The 16,260-nt window shown below is 49.3% G+C and overlaps 1 protein-coding gene across 1 annotated transcript in view; it reads right to left on the bottom strand.

The window, feature by feature from the left end:
• Positions 1-16,260, bottom strand: part of rapgef6 (Rap guanine nucleotide exchange factor (GEF) 6) — a 55,741-nt gene that overhangs the window by 21,216 nt on the left and 18,265 nt on the right. Inside the window, 1 exon segment of the mRNA XM_062558082.1 lies at positions 2,404-2,535. Coding sequence (XP_062414066.1) covers positions 2,404-2,535 — 132 coding nt within the window.

Here is a 16,260-nt window from a genome sequence, read left to right as displayed (position 1 = left end):
GGAGAGGAAGGGGCAGCTGGGGGGGGGGGGGCATAGTAGAGGAGCAGGAGGTGATAGGGTGTAATATTGTATATCTGTAATATTTATCCACGTTAAGCGTCTGACCACCAGGCCTACGACATCTGAATGATGTCATTGTAGTCTGACACTGGTTGATGGATGACATCATTCATCAGCTGCTCACTTCATGACTTTATTGGATTCATGTTACTGCTAAATGAGTCACTTTTCTGTTTTTACTCTCATATTACGATGCTGTAAGCTCCAAAAAGAGCTCAGAGGTGAACTCGCTGGTTCATGATAATCCTCACAAATCAACAACAATTCAAACAATTGTGTTGTTTTTGAAGCAGGAGTTGAGTGAAATGATATGGGAAAGATCTGCCATATTACATGATTTGATTATATTGTGCATGAATACAATAAAACAACCACCCATATAAAGAAGACTGGCATTCCAGCAGCAGCCGTTGATCAAACCAGCTCATTAAAGTTTAACAAGCCCCAAGTCTGAAGCTAATTGGACCTCACCAATTCTCCCGATGAATGCTAACAAGCAGGTGTAAAATGAGAAAATCCCTCCCAAATAACCTGCAGCGCCATGTGAAGAAGAGTCAATAAGGTGGTTTAATCCAGATTCTTGAGATAAAGAGAGCTGAGGGATTGAAATGATGAGATCACAGCTGTTTGTGCATTATTATCAGAACGAAGTGAAATCAGACTCAAGTGGAATGAGAATGAAGTAGAATCAGACTGAAGTGGAGTCAGACTGAAATAGAATCAGAATGAAGTAGAATCAGAATGAAGTAGAACCAGACTGAAGTAGAATCAGACTGAAGTAGAATCAGAATGAAGTAGAATCAGACTGAAGTAGAATCAGACTGAAGTAGAATCAGAATGAAGTAGAATCAGACTGAAGTAGAATCAGAATAAAGTAGAATCAGAACGAAGTAGAATCAGAACGAAGTAGAATCAGAACGAAGTAGAACCAGACTGAAGTAGAATCAGAATGAAGTGGAGTCAGAATGAAGTGGAATCAGACTGAAGTAGAATCAGACTGAAGTAGAATCAGAATGAAGTGGAATCAGAATGAAGTAGAATCAGACTGAAGTAGAATCAGAATGAAGTAGAATCAGACTGTAGTAGAATCAGACTGAAGTAGATTCAGACTGAAGTAGAATCAGAATGAAGTAGAATCAGAATGAAGTAGAATCAGACTGAAGTAGAATCAGAATGAAGTGGAATCAGAATGAAGTGGAATCAGACTGAAGTGGAATCAGACTGAAGTGGAATGCAATTAATAAATGGTAGCACTTAAATTGTACTTATAATGGCACTTTTCTATATTATGTTTTGAAACTGCTTATTTGATGAAAATTGTACTTTCTTGTTACTTGTTCTTTACTAGTGGAATCAGACTGAAGTAGAATCAGTCTGAAGTAGAATCAGAATGAAATAGAATCAGACTGAAGTAGAATCAGAATGAAGTAGAATCAGAATGAAGTAGAATCAGAATGAAGTAGAACCAGACTGAAGTAGAATCAGACTGAAGTAGAATCAGAATGAAGTAGAATCAGACTGAAGTAGAATCAGAATCAAGTAGAATCAGAATGAAGTAGAATCAGAATGAAGTGGAATCAGAATGAAGTAGAATCAGAATGAAGTGGAGTCAGACTGAAGTAGAACCAGACTGAAGTGGACGCCTGCACAGCGACTGGAGTCCGATGTTACAGCTCATGAAGGAAGCTACTCCTAAAGGTCAGGTTGTGCTTCCTGCCTGTGACCTTTTGTCCGCAGCAGGGAGACAGATCACCAGGATGCGAACGCTGAACAATTAGCGAGATACCATGGATTACAAGGAGGGGGGGCTGAGGGGGGGGGGGCAGATATGCTGCAGGAAGAAGGCGTTGCAGTGACTCCACCCGCGATATAAGCCCTCATTACTTTTGGGGTGTCATTTAATCACAACCGAGCGGAAGAGGAAAAGTTCATTTTATGTCCATTAAATGTATTTAAAACCTGTATTTTTCAGTGTTTGCCTGAAGGCGTTCAGATGGGGAAACACGGGATGTCGGACGCCATCAGCAGGGGTTGGTTTTTAGGATTGAAGTGAGCTTTACTTTAAGTTGTTTTCACCAGTTCAAACTGAGCTATAAACTATTCAGTTCATGGTTTGTGCTAAGCTAACGTTAGCTTTTACTCAGCCCAGCACATTTCTACACTAGGTTCTTTATGGTGAAGCTTTTAATCTAATTACCATAAAATACCACTTTGTAAATATGTAATTGAGGAAAGAAAAATGGATCATTCATTAATTTGCTATTATTGAAACTTCCAAACTACATGTGTGAACATATTAAACATGCAGTCTGATAAGATGATTTAAAGTAATGAAGTACCAACCTGGTAAATGTCTGATAGGCTGCTGCTGCCTGAGTCGCTGGCGATGCTGCATCCTGATTGGCTGGGAGGCATGTGCATCACCTGCTGATGGGCGTGGTCTGTGAGGTGCATCTTATTGAGGTCAGCAGGAAGCTGTTCAGACAGACAGGAGGTGGTAGAAAGAGAAAAAAAACAGAAGATGATTTGAGGTCACACACACACACACACACACACACACACACACACACACACACACACACACACACACACGGATGTGAATCGTCCTGCAGGCTGCAGGTTGATTGAAGTCTGAGGCAGGAAGTGTCTGTCTCACTCGCTGAGGAGACAAACTCAGTCCGTTTGTTGACTCCCCCGATAAGAAGACAATTCCCAGGAGACAAATTTAGGGAGCGGACGAAAATTCATTTGATTCTATGTTGTTATCACGTTTTGGGCTGGCTGCAGGAATGTGGATAGCTCAGAGCTCATCCTCCATCGACGACGTCAGTCAAACCTCCAGAGACGACGGAGACGGCAGGAAGGACAAACAGGTCCCACATGGAGACGTGCTGCTGGTTTACAGTCACAGTGGTATTTGTGGATTAGAGAGGAAAGCTGGCGTTGAATATTTCAGCCACAGGCAGAGCCTTTACATCAGTGTTCTCCCACTAAACTCCATCCAAATAACAATCACAAACGAGGCATTTTAACTCCACGCCGCTGCCTCATGGATGCAGACGCGTGTGGACAAAAGGCTTCGCTCGGTCCCTTTGTTTTCACCCAGCAATGACGTAAATAAATAAATCAGGCAGATGTCATAAGAGGTGCAGGCAATAAAAAGCAAGAGTCCTCCTCGTCCGCGTGGAGTTCAGTGGATCTCAGTGGACCTGCAGGAAGCTTCTGACCCTGGTCCTCCAAGTCTCAGGTCTTACCCGCTTGGATCGGGGCAGCGTGAGCGACGAAGTCCTCCTGCGACAACGGGCGAACCTGCAGCACGCCTCCTCCATCGCCACGCCGGTCCGAACCGTCACACACACACGCGTCCCGTCACACACACACGTCCCGTCACACGCACACCAACACCTGCACACGCACCGCCCTGCCGAGCCACACTGGGTGTTGGAGTCCAGTCGGGGCTGCGAGGAGCCGACATGCAATATTAAAGACGCGCAGCGCTGCCCCCCCAGTGCTCTCTTCTTATAGGCCTGTTGTACAGCGCGACCCCTTCAGCACTTAACCCCCCCCCCTCCCCCCGAGACGCCCAATGGCTTGTTCTTAATGTGTTGCATATTGAAAGAGGAACACTCGAGTGAACAAGGCCTTGTTTTATAGTCGATCCCTCTGCTGTTTGGAGCTTCCCTCAATGTGTGGAGGCCGGGATGATTAGCAACCGCTAGCGTGGAAGCTAAAGGGGGTCCGATAAAATCCCCTATTCCCCACTTTATGTGTATGGGGGGGGGGGGGGGGGGGTGATATAAATCATTCCTGCAGTCCTGGACCACCGCGCCACATGTTGGTGGGACCGAACCCTGAGGTTTAACTATATTTGAATCTGTGTAGTACGTTCTGCTCCAATGCCTACACTGCTGTTTGCTAACACTTCTAATCTAACACACACACACACACACACACACACAGCGTGACCAAAGGAGTATTTAAGTGGAATCCATTTCCCATCAGGATAATGAATTGTTTCACTCATTGAGCCGCAGGAAACTCGACTAACTCACACACGAGTAGATGCTTCTCTGCTTGATGGCTACCAGACCTGCATTTGGTGGCAATCAGAGACTTCTCGGACCTCTGCTTCCACCCCCGTGCTCGTGGGACATTTGGGGACAAAAGGAGGCGGAGCATCTCCTGCTGGCTCACAGGCCGGGTCACTGGTTCTGTCACTTGGCTCACGCCTACTTTAAGATTACGGGGAGCTCCTCCCAAATGTGGGTTTTGGAGTCAGGAAATAGATGCAAATGGTACAGAGGGTCTGTGAGTCTAAGAAGGAGGAGAGCAGTGGTCCTCATGCATTACAGATGAGAGCCATGAGATGAAATATAAATGCACACAGCTCCTTCAGCTGTACGGTTCCATCACGTCAACGGGAGAGGACGGACTCTAAATGTTGTGTTGCTGTCAGACGGGGCGAGCTTCTGTGACCCCTCCCCCCCCCCTATCACCTCCACGGACGTGTACCTGTCACCTGTCATAATACGAGGAGGCAGCATTCTGCCCCAGAGAGACGAGCTCTGTCCATGAGAAGTGGACCTCAACCCGATGTGTTTGTGACCAGAAGTGAGCCAACACTCACTAAGACATTTACAGGGGACCAGAAAGAGAGTAGAGTCATTCCATCCTAGACTTCTATGGGACCAGAGGAGGCGCCCCCTGGTGGTCACTGCAGAGGATGCAGTTTAAAGCACTATAGCCGTGACCTCACTTTTTTAGTACAGGAGCTTAAAACGTATTAAAACCCTCTCTATTACATGTATTTATTCTGCTTGTACTATCAGTTAGTACCAGACAATAAGCTGACAATGTGATGTTAGAACTCAAAGGATTGGACCATATCTCAATGAAAGAGTCCTGATCAAAACAAAGAGTGCTGAAATAAAACAAAAGGACACGGCGTCAATTCTTACAACATCCCAGCTGAGTAACTACAGGCCTGATGATGGACGGGGGGGGGGGGGGGCTCTGATATCGAGGCAGTGGGACGGTGTTTGTAAAACCTAAATAGCTTAACTCATGTTTTTACTTTTATGTGTTAAAGTGTTTTAAAATCAGGCTTCTTCTCACTTTGCAGAAGCTGTGTGAAATAAAGGGAAGTGGACACCGCATTGTGGAATGGACTCGTCAGAGTTGATTTAAGGATCTCACACGGTGCAAACCAGAGCTTTTACTCTCGGAGCAGCCACAGTGAGGGGGGGGGGGAGGCGTGTTGGGAAACACACGTACAGAGAAAACATACACACTCACGCATGCAAAGACACACAAATGACGCTTCAATGAATGGGGCTCCATCACTAATAAAGAGGGGAGACAGAAGAGGAGACCGTGTGTGTGTGTGTGTGTGTGTGTGTGTGTAATAAAGACAGGACTGACAGCGCCAGGTTGAAAGAGGGTAAAGTGAGAGGGAGGGAAAAGATGAAGATAGAAAGTCTCAAATATTCCCTTAAGAATTCAATTCTACCTCCGTCCAGACTACCTCATCTCTGGCAGAGAGTGTGTGTGTGTGTGTGTGTATGAGCGCGCACTAGGGAAAGGGGACACGTAATGAATTGAGTTCAGAATTGCTCGCGACAACTGCAAAGGCTGAGAGAGAGAGAGAGAGAGAGAGAGAGAGAGAGAGAGAGAGAGAGAGAGAGAGAGAGAGAGAGAGAGAGAGAGAGAGAGAGAGAGAGAGAGAGAGAGAGAGAGAGAGAGAGAGAGAGAGAGAGAGAGAGAGAGACCACATGGGACTAAAGCATGATCCTATTTATTTGCAACCAGCCTCACACAACCAGCCTCACACAACCAGCCCCACACAACCATCCCCACACAACCAGCCCCACACAACCAGCCCCACACAACCAGCCCCACACAACCATCCCCACACAACCAGCCCCACACAACCAGCCCCACACAACCATCCCCACACAACCAGCCCCACACAACCAGCCTCACACAACCAGCCCCACACAACCAGCCCCACACAACCAGCCCCACACAACCAGCCCCACACAACCAGCCCCACACAACCAGCCCCACACAACCAGCCCCACACAACCAGCCCCACACAACCAGCCCCACACAACCAGCCCCACACAACCAGCCTCACACAACCAGCCTCACACAACCAGCCCCACACAACCAGCCCCACACAACCATCCCCACACAACCAGCCCCACACAACCAGCCCCACACAACCATCCCCACACAACCAGCCCCACACAACCAGCCCCACACAACCAGCCTCACACAACCAGCCCCACACAACCAGCCCCACACAACCATCCCCACACAACCAGCCCCACACAACCAGCCTCACACAACCAGCCCCACACAACCAGCCCCACACAACCAGCCCCACACAACCAGCCCCACACAACCATCCCACACAACCAGCCCCACACAACCAGCCCCACACAACCATCCCCACACAACCAGCCCCACACAACCAGCCTCACACAACCAGCCCCACACAACCAGCCTCACACAACCAGCCTCACACAACCAGCCCCACACAACCAGCCCCACACAACCATCCCCACACAACCATCCCCACACAACCAGCCCCACACAACCAGCCCCACACAACCATCCCCACACAACCAGCCTCACACAACCAGCCTCACACAACCAGCCTCACACAACCATCCCCACAACCAGCCCCACACAACCAGCCTCACACAACCAGCCTCACACAACCAGCCCCACACAACCAGCCCCACACAACCATCCCCACACAACCAGCCCCACACAACCAGCCTCACACAACCAGCCTCACACAACCAGCCCCACACAACCAGCCCCACACAACCATCCCCACACAACCAGCCCCACACAACCAGCCCCACACAACCAGCCCCACACAACCAGCCCCACACAACCAGCCCCACACAACCAGCCCCACACAACCAGCCTCACACAACCATCCCCACACAACCAGCCTCACACAACCAGCCTCACACAACCAGCCTCACACAACCAGCCCCACACAACCAGCCCCACACAACCATCCCCACACAACCAGCCCCACACAACCAGCCTCACACAACCATCCCCACACAACCAGCCCCACACAACCAGCCCCACACAACCAGCCTCACACAACCAGCCCCACACAACCATCCCCACACAACCAGCCCCACACAACCATCCCCACACAACCAGCCCCACACAACCAGCCCCACACAACCAGCCCCACACAACCAGCCTCACACAACCAGCCCCACACAACCAGCCCCACACAGGGCCCCTTAAACGTTGTGTTTGGTCCATTATTGTGTTTAGTGTCACAGAGTAAAGACACTAGAAGACGGACCGGTTGAGTCACGCGATCGAGTTCCAGAACCTTTTTGTCCAGATGGACGTTTCATGGACTCGATGGAGTACAATCTACGCGTTCTGTTGTTCTGTGTGAGTGTGTTACGGGAAGCTGCGAGGCGTCTGGTCCCTGAGGAAGGTGGCCACAGGATACAAGAGGAGGGCCGAACACTTTCATAAAGTGACACACACACACACACACACACACACACACACACACACACACACCCTCACAGGTCGAGGGCCGGCCCCACCCTCATGTTTTGGTAACACTGGCCCCGCTCACCTCCGCCCAGACGGAGCTGCGGTTTCAGCGCCGTCGGCTGGACAGGAAATTAACTTCCTGGACGTCCTCGTTTATCAGACTTTCCCTTATTTTCGAGGGGATTATTATTTTTTCCTCATAATAAAACGATATGTGGCAACAAAAGGACGTCAGTAAAAAGCAGAAATGTGGTTTAGTAAAAAGCTAAAATATAACCGTGGTTTTTGTCTTGCCGTGCAGAGAGCTGTTGGGGTCAGAGGTCACATTATTCTTTCTTTCCATCAGCTTCCCCTCCCCACATTCTCTCCACTTTTTCTCTTTCTCTCCACAAAGTTCCTCAAGTACGCAGCGAGCGTCGGCCTCCACCCCACCGGGTATTTATACATGCCCTTGAAAACTATCCAGTGAAGGGGATCAATATCACTGAGATAATGGGAGCCAGAGATATTGGGGGCGGGGGGGAATGAGCGGTTGAAATGTCAGTGTGTGTGTGTGTGTGAGTGACAGCGCTCAGGTAAGAGGAGCCAGCATCTCTAAAGGGAGTGGGATTAATCTACGTGTGTGTCTTTTCGTGGGGGAGGGGCCTCCGTGGCCGATGGGAAGTGATGACACTTCACGGGACACAGCGCGGGCTCTTTAGGTGTAGCCCAGCGAGTCCAGGTCAGGTGACCCGTCTCAGCGTGGGAAGGATTGATGGGATTAAAAAGCGATGGCTGGACGACCACGAGTAAAAAGCCCGAACCGTCCACAATGATGTGTTGCGTTGCCTTTCATCCTCTTTGCGTGGTTGAATACAGATGTTGGAGTACTGGGAGGTGAGTCGGTGCCATATCGATCTTCATCACCCCTCCTTCCTGTGCATTTGATATCCTAGAGCTCCCATCGGCATGCTAAAAGCCCCCCCCCCCCCCTGCTGCTGCTGCCTCTCTCTGATTTCTGCCTTTGACTCTGAGTCATTAAGCCCCCCCCCCCTCCGCCGCGCTCAAAGGCCACGTTACCTCGAGGCCCTGCGTGACGTCTGTGGTCTGGAGGTCAGAGTTAAAGAGGTGACATCAGCCGACCATTCGCTCTGTGCATGCTTCTCTTCACGTGTTGGGGTGCTTGGGGGGGGTTACTCCTTTAATGGTGGGTCATGATTGACAGCTCCTCATAACACAACCGGTCAGCTCCAGCATTAGAGCATCAGCATCCAGAGGCTAATAGCTTCAATCAAATATAATATAGCTGTTCAAAACACGAGCAGTCAAGTCTACTTTCTAATTTCATCCCTCAAGTAAATGCACTTTGCACCTTGACCAGCAGGGGGCGACTCCTCTGGTCCCATAGGGAAAATGACTACTTCTCTCCTGATTTATTGCCTCAGTAAACATTGCATTCTACTTGCCCACGAAGAAGCTCCAGAGACCAAGATGGCTGTTTGGTGGATGGAGCAGCGGTTTGACATGTGAGGAGGTGGCGTCATTTATAAGACAGGAAGCAGCAGATGAGCGAGGATCGTGCTCAGCAGCGCAGCAACAACACCAGCATCAGCACCGTCGGACTGGCTGCAACAACAACAGGCCCCATTATTGGTGCTTGAATAATAGATGGGGGGGGGGGGGGGGCACGAGGAGATGAACAAGTAGCAGAGAAGTCTCGGAGTAAAAGCAGGACGACCTTTGAGAGGTACGAAGCGCAGTGGACCCATAAACACAATATAAGCAATAAAAGAAGTGCAACGCCCTTCAAGATGGAGGACCCCCCCGCCCCCCCATTAAAAAAAAAGGCTTGGTGTTGTTTATTAGAGATGCAAATAAATGAGCCCAGCTCGGTGCGTCAGAAGATCAAAGGCCCCACAGAGCAGCTCCACTGGCCTACATTTCACCGGCTGTCCCCCAACGTCCCCCCAACGTCCCCCACGGCCCCCCAACGTCCCCCAACGTCCCCCAACGCCCCCAACGTCCCCCAACGTCCCCCAACGCCCCCAACGTCCCCCAACGTCCCCCCAACGTCCCCCACGGCCCCCCAACGTCTCCCAATGTCCCCCAACGCCCCCAACGTCCCCCAACGTCCCCCAACGCCCCCAACGTCCCCCAACGCCCCCAACGTCCCCCAACGTCCCCCACGGCCCCCCAACGTCCCCCAACGTCCCCCCATGCTGCCACGCTGAGGACACCAAGGCGGCGGCAGGCGAAACTCAAGGCTTCACAGTGACGGCGAATACCAACGAATTTATTTTGTCTTTCCTCAGCAGTGACTAGTGGAGTCTCTGGTGGGGGGGGGGGGGTTTAGAACAAGATGATGCCAAAAGTTAACTACCAGCCGAGGGGAGATAATTGGGCAGCGAGAGGACTTCTGGTGGAGAAAAGAACCGTCAGAACTTTTCTCTGCTCGGTCTCCGTCCTGTGATTTCCCATCATGCAGCGGGGCAGCTCTTCTGCTTTCTTTTGTGAGAGTTTAAATCCCTTCCCGCCCCCCCCCTCGCACTCCTCACCTCTCCCAACCCGACTGCGGCGTTTTTAATTGCCACTGTACCTACGGAGAGAGCACACGCCGCCTGCTGGGAGGGAAACAGGGAAACTGAATTAACCTTCTGCTAAAGGTGGGCTCCTCCAGACCAATTAGCTGAGCTCTAAAGCGAGGAGGGGGGGGGGGGGGGGGGCTAACCCCAACAAAACGCGAAAAGAGAAGAGAAACCTCCATCGGTTGGAGCTGAATAATTTAACTTACTGCCTTTAGAGTGAATCTTTGACTTTGTGGATCATTTCCAACGAGTGACAAATAAAGTCCCCAAAACGATGACAGAATATTGAGCATCAATCCTTAAAACACTAAAGAACACAATGAATAAATATGTGCATGTTATACGCTGAACGCTATTAAGTTCGCCAATATTGCACAAGAATCGTAACCGGCGGCAACGAGAGCCGCAGAGAGGGAAGTCGTGGTAACACCCCCCCCGCCGTCCTAATGCCACAGTAACAACATCAGTGACTTCATTGTTTCATGTTGGTTAATCACACTGAACCATCGCCGGCCTGCTGGGACCCGACAGCCAGCTTAGAGCGATGCACCAACCCGCTTTTTCAGGTTAGAGACGCCGACAGACGGACCTCAGGCCGACGTCTTTATGCCCAAATATCACATTCCTGGGGAAGTTTTTGCTCTTTTTGCAATTCCAGGTCATTTTGACCATATTTCTTACACATCTTCTTATTTTTGATAAATTAATAATTCAGTAAATCAATATTCATGTATTTGTAGAATAATACCAGTGTTGCTACTTCTCATCACTCGAGGTATACGAATCATCCTTTAAAAAAATGCACATCATCATGTGTCGCCATGGTAACCAGAACGCTTCATTGCACACAATTAGGACTTCACCACCCTCCCAAAAAATGACAATTATTTCAATCAGTAATGTGCTCAATATTATTAATCACCATCTTTAAACCCAAATCAGCTAGCTGCTGTGGATGTCACTATTGCATCTGGAGACAAATTTTAAATTCTAATTAAAAAGGAGGAAGCAAAGCTGGGAACGCACTTCTAAACAGACACAATACAAATCTGTCATTTGCATATAAGCCAAGCTCATTTATTCTCATCCCCCCATCCCTCCTTCTCAGAAACACACACACACACACACACACACACACACACACACAGGCAGCAGCCTCCTAAACCATGGGCACCGGCCAGAAAAGGGGATTACGACATTGCTTACTTTGGAGGACCACGGCTGCAAGCAGTTGGCATAGCAACGGACCAGGAAAGCCATTTTCCACGGGAGGGGAGGGTGCCAGCGAGGCAGGGAAGAGTCCCCTCGTGCACCAAGACACAGAAAATAAATGAATAAGTCAAAGAGGAAGGCAAAGGGCTGACGATGATGTCGTCGCTGAAGAGGAGAATCGTCCACAGGGCGATTAAAAAATTTTTTTTTTAAAAAAAGAACAGAGAGCTTTGGTGCTGAAGAGCAAAAGACGGGCCGTACGTCGGACAGATCAAGTCAGGGGGGGGGATCCGTTCATGTGTCAAGCTTTCCCTTTGCTACCGATGCTCTCAAAAGGAACCGCGACCGACGCTTTTTTCCCCGAGAAAAAAAAACTCCTCAAATGGAAAATCTGAGGAATAATTTTTAAAAAGAGTCCCCGGGCAGAATGTGGTGCTCCTCACAGACAAAACCAACTTGTGATCCAAATGTATGCTCCCCTGCGGTTCCTCTCCTCAGTAGATGAGCCAGAAAGGCTTGTCCATGCATCTGAAGCCCCCCCCCCCCCGCCCCCCCAGGTTGAAGTCCTCCTGGTGGTCCGGACCCCGAGCCTGCAGCGCGCAAACTCCGTCCTCCGTCCCTTTGCAACTCTTTATCTCCATACAGAGCTCCAGCGGTGCAGCTCCATTGCACAGGGGGGTGGGGGGGGGTTTCAAGCTTTACCCCCCCTTGCACACACCTTCAAGCCGCTGTTCTTCCTCTCTTTCGGGGGGGGAACGCACCGCGGATCGGACGCTGCGCTTTGGAGAGCCAGCCGCTAATGGGGGACCGTGGAGGGAGGCGCGGAGAGCGAGGAGGGGGGAGGAGAATCCAGCTGAAAAAGAATGACATCACCTGTGCAGCGAGAGAGAGAGAGCGAGAGAGAGAGAGAGAGAGGCGGAGGGGATGGGAGGATGGGAGGTGGGGCGGATGACGAGTGGAGGGAAACTGCATTAGATGGATTGGCGTGGATGAGAGAGAGAGAGCATCCGTATTGATCTGATGGTAACATGAAGCTGAGTGTATTGAGGAGACCCCCCCCCCCCTCTTTGTGAGCGTGCCGCATAAATCACACAAAAATAAAAGGGGTGGGGGGGGGGGCAGCAGTAAATCCCGGCTCCCCGATCAGATACAGTGGGTTTTTGAAGCGGGCGACACAAAGGACACGAGGTGCTGACGGGTCGTCCTCATCTGGAGGAGAACAATCAGCCGTAAATGAGCTAAACGCTGATTGATAAAAAGGTGGAACCCCGAGAAGCATCCTGCTGATTCATCAGATATCAAACACCCCCCTCAGCCTCCATCCCGGGGAAAAGCAACCTGAAAAGGGTGGAAAGTTTGGACTCCGGTTCAATAAAAGTTGAGTGCAAAAGAAAAAAAAAAGTCTATTTAAAGCAGCTTTGCTGTAAGCTGGAGACGTGCAGAGGAAAAAAAGGCTTACATTTAAACGAAAAAGCTTTAAACCAAATCAGTTTGATTCACAGGAGCACAAGGAGCTGAACTTTTTATTGTCCATGAATTATCAGCTGGAGGAAAGCGAACAAACCTCGGAAACATTTAAGCAGCCAACTTTTTAATAGAATTCATCAAACTAGACGGCACAATAAAACGTATTAAAATGTCTCTCTCAGCGGCTAACCTCAATACACACGTATTCCATAAAGATGTAAATTATCTAGAAAATAAAATGTTTTTATGTTTTTATATTTTTAGGCAGACAGAATAGGGAGAGAGGGAGGAAGTGAAAGCAGAGACAATAGGAGCCACTGATGTCTCCTCCAGAGGAGACATGTGATCTCCTATTATCAGCTCCTTCAGATGGAGGGGGTGTTCCTTCCCACTGTCTGCCTCCCTCGTTTCTCACCTCCCTCCCCCAACCTGATTTCAAATCCCCCATTTATGCGATCGCCGCCTTCATCGCGTTCGCCTCTCGTTCCTGTTTTTATGTTCCGCCGTTATCTCTTTTCTTTTAAGATCATTATTATCAGCTGTTCATCCCTCTGTCTGCTGTATTAACCCTCCATTCTCTCTCCTCTGTGTGTGTGTGTGTGTGTGTCAGAAAAAGAAACGCACCCCCATCCGACTAGGAATGACATCATCTTTTTACTCTGCAGCCAATGGGATGCAAGCACATGGAGCTCTGCCTTCAGAGGGGTGTTATGTACACAAGAGACACAGAGAGAGAGAGAGAGAGAGAGAGAGAGAGAGAGAGAGAGAGACAGGGACAGGGACAGGTAGGTAGATGGAAGGCTATGTATACAGAGAGGTAGGTGGATAGATGAATACAGGGGTTGATAAAAAGACAAGATAGATAAAAACATAAGGTCAGGTGGATAGAGATAGAAAGAAAAAGAGAGATAAGTAGATAGAGAGATAGTGAGATATATAATGTAGAAAGATAGACGGGTAGGTAGTCAGATAGACAGGTAGGTACACAGATAGACGGGTAGGTAGTCAGATAGACGGGTAGGTAGTCAGATAGACGGGTAGGTACACAGATAGACGGGTAGGTAGTCAGATAGACGGGTAGGTAGTCAGATAGACGGGTAGGTAGTCAGATAGACGGGTAGGTAGTCAGATAGACGGGTAGGTACACAGATAGACGGGTAGGTAGTCAGATAGACGGGTAGGTAGTCAGATAGACGGGTAGGTACACAGATAGACGGGTAGGTAGTCAGATAGACGGGTAGGTAGTCAGATAGACGGGTAGGTACACAGATAGACAGGTAGGTAGTCAGATAGACGGGTAGGTAGTCAGATAGACGGGTAGGTACACAGATAGACGGGTAGGTAGTCAGATAGACGGGTAGGTACACAGATAGATGGGTAGGTAGTCAGATAGACGGGTAGGTACACAGATAGACGGGTAGGTAGTCAGATAGACGGGTAGGTACACAGATAGACGGGTAGGTAGTCAGATAGACGGGTAGGTAGTCAGATAGACGGGTAGGTACACAGATAGATGGGTAGGTAGTCAGATAGACGGGTAGGTAGTCAGATAGACGGGTAGGTATTCAGATAGACGGGTAGGTATTCAGATAGACGGGTAGGTAGACAGATAGACGGGTAGGTAGTCAGATAGACGAGTAGGTAGTCAGATAGACGGGTAGGTACACAGATAGACGGGTAGGTAGTCAGATAGACGGGTAGGTAGTCAGATAGACGGGTAGGTAGTCAGATAGACGGGTAGGTGGTCAGATAGACGGGTAGGTAGTCAGATAGACGGGTAGGTAGTCAGATAGACGGGTAGGTAGTCAGATAGACGGGTACATAGAGAGAAAGTCTCATCAGACTGTGTTCAGGCTGTTGGGGCCTTGGTTCTAACTGCATCATTGTGTCTAATAAACATGAACACACACACAACAAAGCAAACTATGCATCTCGGCTACTGGTCCTTCAGACATCCACACGACCTGAAATCATCTCTGGCTGGACTTCCTCCTGGACCACACCTTGGACAACACATCCACCCAGACGCTCTCTCTCTTTGGGGGAACATTTTTTGACCTGGCATTTTTTTTACTTTTCTTTCCAAAAAGTTTCGATGTGATATTTTGACACTTTTCAAAAAAAATGTCAAACAAAGTTCACTGGAGGCAAGTTGGAAGGAGCACAAGTACACAAAAAGTACACAAAACACACGCACACTGACACACAGGAGAGGAGAGGCGAGAAGGTCGGTCCTACACACGTCTGCACAGACTAGACAGGCACATCCTGTGTGTGTGTGTGTGTGCGTGTGTGTGTGTGGTGCTCACTGAGGCGTGACGTGGCTCAGTGATTTCTGGGGCACAACACACACACAAATTTGCATAAATTCACAGCATTGTGTGTGTGTGTGTGTGTGTGTGTGTACAGCTCACTGCTAATCAGTTCTGCCAGGCTAATTAAAGAGTCAGCTGAATCTCTGTGTCTCTCTCACACACACACACACACACACACTTGTACAACCAGCTAATGGGAAAGATATTGTAGTATCTTACTGTATGTCGTAGGTTTGTATCAGTCATTCATTTATGTTTTAGCTGTCATTGTTGTTCCTCTCGGTCTCGCTCTTCATTTCTATCTAGACGGATCAAAGAGGTTCACACCTCTCGACACACAGCGAGCCGCCTTCTATGAGGAATAAAATGGCTGCTGACAGTCCGTCCCTGCACTCTATTTATAGACGTAAAACACACATGAAGGTACATTCATGCACACAGAGAGACAACTAGGAGAACTTGCTGACTGCAGCGCCCTGATCACGTGTGTGTGTGTGTGTGTGTGTGTGTGCGTCTGAAGAAGACAGGAATTCCTGCTATTTAAACCGGCCCCTCCCTGACTGCAAAGAGACGGATGGGAGCAGAGGAGCGAGAGAAGAGAACAAATAAATAAAAGAGGCATTGGACACGAATGAGAGGAGACAGTAGGTCAGAGACGTTAGGAGGGAGGGGCAGGTTCTTCAATGAAAGATTTAAACAAACACAGAAGGAAGAAAGGGGGGGGGGGGATTCAAGAGGTGAATGGAGACAGAGAAGAGGAGGCCGAGCTGAAGCAGAGGGGGGAGTTCAACAGGGTTGTCATCTTAGTGCTGCTGATGTAATCCCTAAAATTAGCCAGAGATAAGGCCCCAGTGGTGCACTGCCTACTGAACCCCCCCCCCCCCCACACACACACACATACAGATGTTACTTGAGTGCCCAATTAACCCCAGTTACATCCATTCCTCCACTCCCCCCCCCCCACTCTCCTGCCATAACCCCTCCTCACCTGGCCTTCCTCTAACCCCACTCTCACTGCCTCCTATTAAAGCCAGCTGCCCCCCCCCCCCCCAGCCCTCCTCCAGCAGCATCCTTTGGTTTTTCCTTCCCTCCTC

Source organism: Pungitius pungitius, chromosome 16 (assembly GCF_949316345.1).
Source record: "Pungitius pungitius chromosome 16, fPunPun2.1, whole genome shotgun sequence".
NCBI classification, from domain to species: domain Eukaryota; kingdom Metazoa; phylum Chordata; class Actinopteri; order Perciformes; family Gasterosteidae; genus Pungitius; species Pungitius pungitius.
Note: the sequence above shows the minus strand (reverse complement) of the source record. Positions and strands in the feature narration are given on the sequence as shown.